Source organism: Sarcophilus harrisii, chromosome 6, assembly GCF_902635505.1.
Source record: "Sarcophilus harrisii chromosome 6, mSarHar1.11, whole genome shotgun sequence".
Classification (NCBI taxonomy): Eukaryota; Metazoa; Chordata; class Mammalia; order Dasyuromorphia; family Dasyuridae; genus Sarcophilus; species Sarcophilus harrisii.
This window is the reverse complement of record NC_045431.1, coordinates 241,562,564-241,572,888: the sequence shown is the minus strand read 5'-3', so window position 1 is coordinate 241,572,888 and position 10,325 is coordinate 241,562,564. Positions and strand designations below refer to the sequence as shown.

Sequence of the window (10,325 nt, the reverse complement as noted above, 5' to 3'; positions counted from 1 at the left end):
TCCCGGGCAGGGCGCCCCAGGTGTCGACAGACTGAACCACTGAGGGTGAGGGGGGCGCTGGGCACGTCCCGCGGGCGGGGGGGGGGGGGGGGGGGGGGGGGGGGGGGGGGGGGGCCCGCAGCTGCCCCCGGGCTCTGGCCTTGGCCTGGAGCAGGAGCCGGGCCGGCGCCGCCCCCTCCGGCCGCTCGGCTCCTCCCTCCCTCCCGGGCGGGAGATGGGGGAGGAGGCGTCCGGGCCCCGCCCCGGGGCGGAGCCGAAGGCGCCGGGCTGGGAGCGGCGCGCGGGCAGCTCGGCCGGCACTCAGTGGCGGGGCGCGAGGGGACCCCGAGGAGGTACGGCCGGGGCGCCCCGGGAGCGGGCCGCGAGGGCGGGGGAAGGGCCGCGGCCGTCGGGGGGGGGGGCCCGGGCCTGAGCGCGGACGGCCTGTCCCGGGGCACGCGGGGGACGGTAGGCGCGGACCGGGAGAGGTGCAGCGGGGGAGGGGGAGGGTTTCCTTACCGCCCCCTGCACGTGCCCTTCCTGACGCCCCCCTCCCTCCTGCTCTCTCCGCGGCCCCCGCCCCCCGCGTCTGCGCCCCCCCCCCCCCACGCTCCCGGCCCCTGTGCCGCCCCGCCAATGCTCCCGCCTGTCTGCCGGCTCTGCTGCCCGTGCTGCTCCCGACTGCCCCCTGCTGCTCCCGGCTGCCGCGCCTGCCCCTCAGCGCCCGCCCCCCTGGCCCTGCTGTCACCTTGTTACCCCGGCTCTTGCTGCCCCTCCCCCCTGCTGCCCCTCCCCCCCCCCCCTTCCCCAGTGTCTGCAGGGCCCGCAAGGGCTCCCACGGTGGGGTCCCCACGCCGGGGGCTGGTCCAGGGCTGTCGGCACTGGGGCCCTTTGCTCTCCCCGTTTCCTCCAGCCCAGCCCCCACAGGACCCGCCTAGCCCAGCTTGGGGAGGAAACATCTGTCCAACCCCGCTGGCAGCTGGAACCAGGGTCATGACCTCCAGCTGTGGAGCTGAGAAGGGTCCAGCTCCTTCTCCAGGGGCCGAGGCTAGCGGGACTTCCGGCTCCGGGGGGCGTTTGGGGGATGGGCTCCTTGCCCCCCTCGGTGACACAGGCCGCATGGAATGTCCCCTGGCCCCAGTGGCCCCTGTGCGGGGCGGGGGCTGGCACAGACGGCCCATTGAGCCCTCGGACGGCACGTGGGCCGCAGCAGGGGGGGCGGTCAGGGCCCTGCCCCAGGCTGATTTGGGGGCTCCCCGCGCTCCCGGCCCATGGGAACTCGGGCCCCGCGGCCGGCTCCCCGGGGACAGGGGCCCACGAGTCCCCAGCAAGCTCACATCCTGTGCCCGGGGAGGGGGCGGCCCCCCCGCAGCCTCACATCGGGGGCCTCTCGCCCCGGTTCCCAGGCGGTGACAGCGAGTGGGGGGAGGGGACACGACGGTCTGCGCCCCGTGCCTGTGGCTCGGTGACCCCAGTACCTTCCTGAGGATGTGGTGGGGGGCGGGAGGGGCAGCGCGGGGACCTGGAGCCCGGGGCCACTTCCTGTCTCGCAGGAAGGCAGTGCTCGCCTGACCGGCCGCGGCCTGGGGACCCTGGCCCTCCTGTCCCAGGTAGCAGGGCCTGCCCGGGGCTGGGGGGGGAAGAGGGCGCCAGGGCCGGGCCCCCACATCCCAGGAGCCAAGGAGGCCCTTGTTTGCCCTTGGGCCCGTCCCCAGACTTTAGGGGGTCCGCTCCTGCCGGCCGTCCCAGCCCTGCTTGAGGCCGGAGAGGAAAAGGGAGGGGCCCAGAGGAAAGGCCCCGGGGGACAGGACGTCCTCCTTTTGTCAGGGCCCGGGGTGGGAGCCAGGCCTCCAGGCTGCTCTCGCTGCACCCCGCCGTCGCCCGGCCCCGGCCCGGGCTTCCTCAGAGGGGCCTCCCGGCGGGGGTCCCAGGTGCTGAGCTTGGGCGGCTCCTCCTGGGGGGTCGGCCCCGTGGCCGCTGGCTGGCAGCATCCTAGGCTTAGGGCCAGAGAGGTCCGACCCCTTCATCTGCGGGGGAGAAACTGAGGTCCCGGGAGGCTAAGCCAACTGCTCGAAACGGCGCAGGTGGTGGGTGGGCCGGAGCCCCCACCGGCCTGGGGTCCCTGCAGACCCCGACCCCACCCCCCACGAGGTTCAGCAGGAGCCCCCAGACAGACCAGGACCCCCCCTTCCCCCAGGGAGGAAATGCGGGGAAAGAGGAAGTGGCTTTGATGAGCCTGGGGCCCTGGGGGAGGGGGACCGGAAGCAGACCCTGTCATGGGGGAGGGGAGCAGGGCCGCAGACTCGATTTGGGGGAAGTGAGGGATGGGTTCCTGTTTTCTCACGGCGCTGCCCCGGCTGTCTCCCCACCTCAGACACATGAGCCTCCTCCCCTGAGGGGCCCGGTCCCTGGAGGTCGGAAGGACCCGTGTCCCGCCGCCGCGCCCTGCCTGCGTCCGCGGGGTCCCCAAGGAAGAGCAGCAAGTCTGGGCCCCCACGCGAGGCGTCCCGAGGCCCCTCCGTGGGAGCCGCCCAGGAGCAGCGAGCGGTGGCCGGGAGAAGGGGCAGGCGGGTCGCCGGGCCGGAGCCCTGCCCCAGGCCAATGAGGCCGGCACATGTGGCCAGGCAGACCCGAGAGCCCCCGGAGGGGCGGGCCCCCCGCCATGCAGTCCGACGACCTCTTTGTCCGCAGGCTTCGCCAGCCCGCCAGGCCGGCCCTGACCCCTCACACCTTTGAGCCCAGGGTGTCCCCTGGGCCCGGGGCTCCCCTGCTGCGGAGCGGCAGCGATGCCGGGGAGGCGCGGCCCCCACCCACGGCGAGCCCCCGCGCCCGAGCCCACAGCAACGAGGAGGGGGGCCGCGGGGCCACCCCCGCCCGGCTCTTTGCCGACCCTCTGGCCTTGCTGGGCCTGCCGCCCGAGGGAGAGCCGCCCCCCGAATTCCCGGCGGTCCCGGAGCCCCGCTGGTTCGCGCACTATGATGTCCAGAGCCTCCTCTTTGACTGGGGAGCCGGGGCCAGGGAGCCCCCCGACACCCCTCCCACCCCCGGCCCCGCTCAGGCCTCGGGCTCGGACCTGCTCCTGGGGGCTCCGGGCTTCCTGAGCGAGGTGGGGGGGGAGGGCGAGCTGGGCCTGGGCGGCTTGTTGCCCCCGGCTGCCCCCCCCTGGGCCATTCCATCCTGGAAACCCAACTCTTCAAACCGGCAAACACCACCAAATGAAACCCTACTACCATAATACTTCTTATGGCAAAACGGAAACAAGGAAGGAACAAAACGGTCACTTCCCAATTCTGGCCCCCTAAAGGAAACTATGGGAAAACTAAAGGCAGGCTCCAAAAAACTCCAACCAAACTCCCGGGAAAACCCAAAAAACCATAAGGCCCAAACTAAACCAAAACATAAACTCACAACTAAAACTCTAAACAAAATGTAAAACATAAACATCAAAGGGAAACCCAAAACAAAAATTCCAAACCAAGGAAAACTTGAAACACCCCTAAGAACAAAAGTAAAACTCCCAAAGAAAAACCCGGCCCTTTCCCAAACACAAAAACTAAATAATCCCAAAATCCAAGGAAAAAACACCCCTAAAGGGAAAACCCCTGGGAAAAACTTTCCCTAGGCTGTAATATCCCCCCTCTTTACCCCCCCCTCCCTCCCCACCCAACCAAAACTTTCTTTGGGAATCGGCCAAAACCCCCGGTGGCACATCAAGCAGGAAGGAGGCGGCCGCCAACCCCCAACACTTCCCGCCTCCCCAAAACCACAAGTCGGGAAACCGGGGGCCCCACTTGGGTTCCCCCAAAAGGGGCCCCCTCGTCCTCACTTCCAAACCCTCACTCCCATCTCCCAAAAAATCCCCCCTCCCGGCCCCTCCCCACCTCCCCCCCAAAAACTCCCCAGCACAACCCACCACCCCCTCCCCCCGGGCTCCCTCCCCTTCCCCAAACCCTCCACCCTAGGCCAAGCAACCCCAGGCGGGGCAACCCCGTGGACCCTTGACTCCAAAACCTCCCCCCCTACCACCCTCCCCAGGGCAGGAAACACAACCCCTCCCCCCCTCCCCCCCTTTAACCTCCACCTGGGCCTCAACTGCCCAGGCGGGCCCAGGGGAAGGAAAGGATGGGCAACAACCGGCCCACCCACTTTCTAGGTAAAACTCCAAAAACTTGGCAGGCCAAGGCACAAGAATGGTTGCAGGCGGGAAACCCCTGAGGGAAATTGGAAACACCCCCACCCCCCAAAACCCCCCAAACCCCCTCCAATCAAGGGAACTCCCTGGCCCCAGGAAACTCTAAAATGTAACAATTTTTATTAAAAACCCACACCTGCTGCCAAACCCCCCCTCCAACCCTCCATCCCTCAAAATCCCCAAGCGGGAAAACAGGTTTCCCTTTTAGAGGAAAAGGCAACCCTAACCCAACTCCAACCCTCCGGGCAAAACCACCAAAACAAGGGGCAGAAAGGGCCAAAATCCTCCAACACCCTGGGAAACCCAAAATACAAAACCCCTCAAATTATAAAACCCAAAGGAAAACCCCAAAACCGGTGGTCTTGGGAAAAAAACCCCCTTTGGGAACAAAAAACACAAAAGGAAAAACCAAAAGGAAAGGCCTCCTTCCCTCCCCCTCCCACCTCTAAACCATTCCTCCCAAAAAAATCACTAAACCCGGAAACCAAAAACCAAAACCCAAACCAATCCCATGAAAAAAGGCGGCCCACGGGTCAAACCGGGGAAACTTCCTCTAGGAGGAAAACCCCAAATAAACCCCCAAAACTTGAAGGGGAAAACTCTCTGCCACCCCCAACCCGGGAAACCCATTGCAAACCTAAAACAAAACCCCTAAAAATCCCCTCTTCCCTCCCCCCTCTCCACTCCAAACCCCCTCTCCAAAACCCTCAATTTCCCTTTTTGTTAAAAACACCCCCCCCCCCTCCCACTTGAAATTCAGTCATTCCCATCAGTCCCTTTCTCCAAGTTGTCATTCTCCCTCTTTCCCGGCCCCCCTCCCCACTCCCCTCTTTCCTTTCCTCCCCCTCCCCCCCTTCCCTTCCCCCCCAAATTCCCCTTCAAAAACCCAATCAAACCCACCCGCAACCTCCCAACCCAAAACCTCCCCAAACCAAAACCCACAAACTTTAAAACACAACCTCAAATTTCAAATCCCTCCAACAAACCGGAACTACTCCCTCCCTTCTCCACTTCCCCCTCAAACCCGGGTTTCCTCCCCTTCCCTCCCCAGCAACTCCACAAGGGAACCTCCTCTACACCACCACCAAAACCACAAAATCATTTTCCCATTCCCACCATTTTGCCCACACCCCCAACAACCCAACACATGGGACCCACCCCAAACCGGGAAAAAACTGGAAACCGGGAAAATTGAAAAACCAAAAACCACCAAAAACCCCAAAATCGGGAAAACCCCCTTAACCCCCTAAGCCAAAATTTCTAAACCTCCCATTTCCCCCTCTACCCCTTCCCTCACCCACCGGGCCAAACTCCCCCAAAACTTCTGGAAACTTCCCCGCCCCCCCCCCCCTTTCTCCACTCCCCGGAAAAACACCTTAAATCTAACCATCCTCTTCCCCACCCCTTCCCACACCATCCCCTCCCCACCCCAACACTGTTCCTGGTGGTCCCCCCCCCCCCACCCCCCAAACACCTTCCAACCCATCCCCTTTGGGGCCAACCCCCTCCCGAGCTTGCTGGCCGCGCCTCCCTCTCCCGGCAAGCGTGGCTGTGGTGGACCCAGGCACCCGGCCCCGCCCCTCCCCGGCGGGCCTTTCCCGGCCTCCCCGGCCTTCCGGGCCCTGCTGCTGGCCAAGGCCCTCAACGGCGAGCAGGCGGCCAGCCGGGCGCGCAAGTTCCACGCCATGGCCACGCGCACGCGGCGGGACTACCTGCTGGAGCTGGCCACCAACGAGGTGACCACGACCTCGCTGGACTCGGCCTCGCGCTTCGGCCTGCCCTCCCTGGGGGGTCGCCGGCGCGAGCGGCCCCGGGGCCCGGGCGGGGAGCTGCAGGCCCAGGGCGCCCTGGTGTGGGGGGTGCGGGCCGCCCCGGGGGGCGAGGAGGGGGCGCCCGAGGTCCCCTGCCTGCTGGGCGTCTCGGCCGAGACCCTGGTGCTGGTGGCCCCCCGGGACGGCCGGGTCGTCTTCAACTGTGCCTGCCGGGACATACTGGCCTGGACCTTCTCCGAGCACCAGCTGGACCTGTACCACGGCCGGGGGGAGGTGCTGACCCTGCGGGTGGGTGGCGCCCCCGGCGAGGCCGTGGGCGAGATCGTGGCCAGGCTGCAGGTGCGGTGGGGCCCAGGGGGTGGGGGGGGGGGCCAGGGGGCGGGGGGGCCCGGGGGCCGGGCAGGGGTCCTGAGAGCCGTGTCCCCCGCAGCTGGTGAGCCGAGGCTGTGAGACCCGTGAGCTGGCGCTGCCCCGGGACGGCCAGGGCCGCCTGGGCTTTGAGGCGGACGAGGGGGGCTTCGTGAGCCACGTGGAGCGGTTCACCTTCGCCGAGACCGCCGGGCTGAGGCCGGGGGCTCGGCTCCTGAGGGTCTGTGGCCGCCCCCTCCCCCGGCTGGGACCCGGGGTCGCCGCCGCCCTCCTGCGCTCGGCCCCCAAGGTCTGCGTCACCGTCCTGCTTCCTGACGAGAGCGGCCGGCCCCGAAGGTCAGAGTGCCCCCCGGCCCGCCGTCCTGCCCCGGACCGGCCGCTTCTTTTTCTTTGTCCACGGGAGGCGTCCTGGAGTCTGCGGGGTCTCTCTGGGGAGCCCCTGCCCCTAAAGCAGCCCCCCAGTGCCTGGGCGACGAGGGAGGGGGTTAGGGGCCGACCCGGGCAGGCTCTGGACAAAAGGCACCCCGGGATGGACGTGGGGGCCGGGAAGTCCCCTGGCCTCAGTTTCTCCTTCTGGGCCCTTCCTTCCTGGAAGCTCCATTCTCCTTTCTCCCCACAGGAGTTTCTCTGAGCTCTATGAGATGTCGCTGCAGGAGCCGGGGCGGCGGGGGCTCCAGGGCCCCGGGCCCGAGGGGGAGCCGGGAGCGGGTCTGCGCCCAGCCACCCTCCAGACGCTGCAAGGGCTGAGCCTGCGGGACGGCTCCCCGGCCCCCGGCCCCCCTCCAGGCCTCCCCGAAGAGAGGACCGAGTTCCTGCACAGTCAGAGCGAGCCCTCCCCTCAAAGGTCGGTCCTGCTCCTTCCCGAGCCCCCTCCCCCCTCCCTTTCCATCCCCACCCTCCCCTCACTTCTCCCTCGCTGCCCCCAGCTCCCCGTCCGATGGGGTCCCCGTCCTGCCAGATGCCACCCCGGACCTCCTCTTGGTCGCTACCCATAAGGCCCCACACCCTGGTCAGGCAGGGGCCGGGCCTCCGGACCAGGTAAGAACCAGCGGCAGCCCAGGGTGACCTCGGGGCTTCTGGGCATGCTGGGGGGCTGGGGGCGGGGGAGCCGGGCCTCCGTGCCCTCAGTGTGCCCCCTGACCCAGGCTCTCCCTGGCACTTCCATTGGACAAGAGGCTCTGGAGCACCCGGCCCCGCTGCCCCGGGAGCTGAGCGATTCCTTCCTGCCTAGGACCCTCTCCCTGAGGAATTCCATCAGCAAGAGTAAGTCTCCTGGGGGAGGGGGGGACTCTCCCTCCCCCTTCTCTCCCTCCCCCTTCTCTCCCTCCCCCTTCTCTCCCTCTCCCCTCACCCCCCCCCCTCACTCCCGTCTCCCCCTCCTCAGTCCTGTCTGAGGCTGGAAGCGAGCCCCTGGACGAGGAGTGGAAATCCATTGCGGAGATCGCGTCCACCTGCAACAGCATCCTGGAGGCGCTCTCCCGGGAGGGTGAGCCGGGGGCCCTGAGGGCGGGAGAGCCTTGGGCCCCTCCGTCCCCCTCCCCTGCACTTGCTCATCTGGGGGGGGGCTGTCCGGGGGGTCAGGGCTTGGAAGGGAAGGACTCCTGGAGGAGGGAGCACCGAGGGCTGTTGTCGCTACAGGGCAGCAGCTGCCGGAGGCCCGAGACCCCAGGGAAGCCTCCAAGGCCGAGTCCGAGTAAGTGCAAGCGGGGCTGAGACCCCCGGGGGGGATGGGCCCCTCCTCCCGGGTTCGGGGCCTGGGCCCGCGGGTGCCAGACTCCTCAGGAAGCCCTCCTTCCCCCAGCCCGGCCTCGGGAAGCCTGTCGGAGAAGGTCTCCCACCTGGAGAGCATGCTGAAGAAGCTTCAGGATGACCTGCAGAAGGTGAGGAGGAAGGGGGAGGAGGGTGGGGAGTGGGGGGGAGGAGGGAGAGGGAGGTGGCCCTGGGGGAGGAGCTGGCTCCCAGGAGGGAGGGCACCCCGAGATCCAGCGCCTCCTCTCTACCCTCACATCTTTCCAGGAGAAGGCGGACAAGGCGGCCCTGCAGGAGGAGGTTCGGAGCCTCAGACACAACAACCGCCGGCTTCAGGCAGAGTCCCAGAGCGCCGCCGCCCGCCTGCTCAGGGCCTCCCAGCAGCTGGGGACCCCGGGCCCCTGACGCCCGCCTGCACCCGGGCCCAGGACCTCCTGCTGGGGCAGAAGTCCGGCGCTGCCCCGCCCCCACCTCCCACCTCCCCTCTGCCTCGGGCGGCAGGCGCCTTTCCCAGCAGCCTCGGGGGCCTGGAGTGGGGAGCCCCCATGTACTGTGTAAAAGTGACCCCCTGCCCCCTCCTGGCCTTTCCCAGGAGCCTCCTGGACCCACCTCCAAGCCCATCTGTAAATATCACCGGGCAGAGCTGCCCTTGTTTTGGAAAGTAAAGAGCCAGCGGGCACCGTGCGAGCAGCAGTGGATGAATGATGAGGGGGAGGGTCTGCCCCAGAGGAGGGGGCCCCAGGCCCCCAGGCCAGCCTCCTCCTTCCCAGAGACCTCGGGCTCTCTGGGGCAGGACAGGACCGAGGCCCTTGGGGAGGAGAAAGTCTGGGGCTGGGAGGGAGGGTGGCAGCATCCAGGGGGGCCTGCGGGCCGACCCTCGTTTGTGGGGGGAGATGCAGGCCCAGAGACCGCGGAGGCTGGTCCAGCCTCCGTGAAGGGTCTGAGCCAAGATTCTGCTTTTGTCCCCTGGTGACTCATGGGTGGGGAGCACAGAGCGGGTGGGGCTGACGGGGGCCCTGCCCACCCTGTGAGGGAGAGATTGGGCGGCTGGCTCCTCTCATCCCAGAGAACCGCGGGGCTGACCCTCACTGCCCTGCTCCAGGCTGGGCTCCCCTCCTGCCCGCGCCTCCTGCTCCCTGCCTGGCATCAGCCTTAGTCTCCCTCCAGTCGGGTGGTCCGGCTCTGCTGTGCCCCCCCCCCCCCGCCATGTTCTGGGCCTGCAGGACTGGACACGGGCCCCAGCCTGGCCGTCCCTGGGGATCAGCCCCCAAAGTAGCACAGCCGGTCCCAGGGGGGAGCTGCTGCCCCGGCTGTCGCACGCTGGAGGTTTCTGGGACTTGCCCCCTCCCCTCCCCCTCTCTGCTTGACTGAGAGGCCTTTTGTCAGTGCATCCTGGGCCTCAGTGTGAGGCCCCCAAGGGAAATGAGGCTCTTCTTGTCTGCTCCATCTCAGGGCCCTCCCCCCCCACCCCCCCCCCCCCAGGCAGGCGGCCGGGAACAAACGGCTGCATTTACTGGGGTTCATCCCTTTGGAGAGGAAATGTCTCTGGAGGGGGAGAGGGCGGATCGGCTCCCTTGGATTGTCATCCCAGAAGGCACAGGGGGAAGTAGCTGGGGCCTGGAGAGCCCCCTGAGGGAGGGGGCGACTGGGACCCCCCGTAATCACTGGAGGTTTCAGAGCCAGCCCGCACTACAGCGAACTGGGAAGGAACCCAGGCTCCCCCTTTCCCAGCCACTTGGGGCTTCTCCCTCGCTGACTGGGCCCTTCAGAGCCTGCCCTTGACCCAACTGAGCTAGCAGGGAATACTGAGGTTCCCCTTTCCCCACCTAGGGAACCCTTCCCACACCTGAGGGGCCCCTTCTCCCACACCTGAGGGGCCCCTTCTCCCACACCTGAGGGGCCCCTTCTCCCACACCTGAGGGGCCCCTTCTCCCACACCTGAGAGGCCCCTTCTCCCACACCTGAGGGGCCCCTTCTCCCACACCTGAGGGGCCCCTCATCATTCACTCTTGGGAAGAAATGGCGATAGCAAAGCTGACCCTGTTGGCCCCAGACAGACCCTGGCAAAGGCGGGGGTCCCCAAGACTTGAGAGCTGGACTTGCCCCTGACCCAGACTCCCCTCCGTGAGATCCCCCCCAGTGGTGCTGACGGCCCCGCCCCCCTCCCCCCCAGTAATGGGCGCGCTGAATGGCCAGGAAGTCATTCTTTGCCAGCCTCAGTTTCCCGCCTCGGGGCGCCCTCTGGGTCGGTGGGGACCAGCCTG

The 10,325-nt window shown here is 67.5% G+C and overlaps 1 protein-coding gene across 1 annotated transcript; it reads left to right on the top strand.

Moving 5' to 3' along the window:
- Positions 1–232: 232 nt before the first annotated feature.
- Positions 233–8,751, top strand: SIPA1 (signal-induced proliferation-associated 1). Its single transcript, XM_031943635.1, has 11 exons — positions 233–332; positions 2,354–3,180; positions 5,685–6,282; positions 6,374–6,648; positions 6,932–7,156; positions 7,239–7,350; positions 7,458–7,575; positions 7,697–7,798; positions 7,951–8,005; positions 8,114–8,192; positions 8,329–8,751. The coding sequence occupies exons 2-11, from the start codon at positions 2,594–2,596 to the stop codon at positions 8,464–8,466; spliced, it is 2,289 nt and encodes a 762-aa protein (XP_031799495.1). The 5' UTR covers positions 233–332; positions 2,354–2,593; the 3' UTR covers positions 8,467–8,751.
- The last annotated feature ends 1,574 nt before the right edge of the window (positions 8,752–10,325 follow it).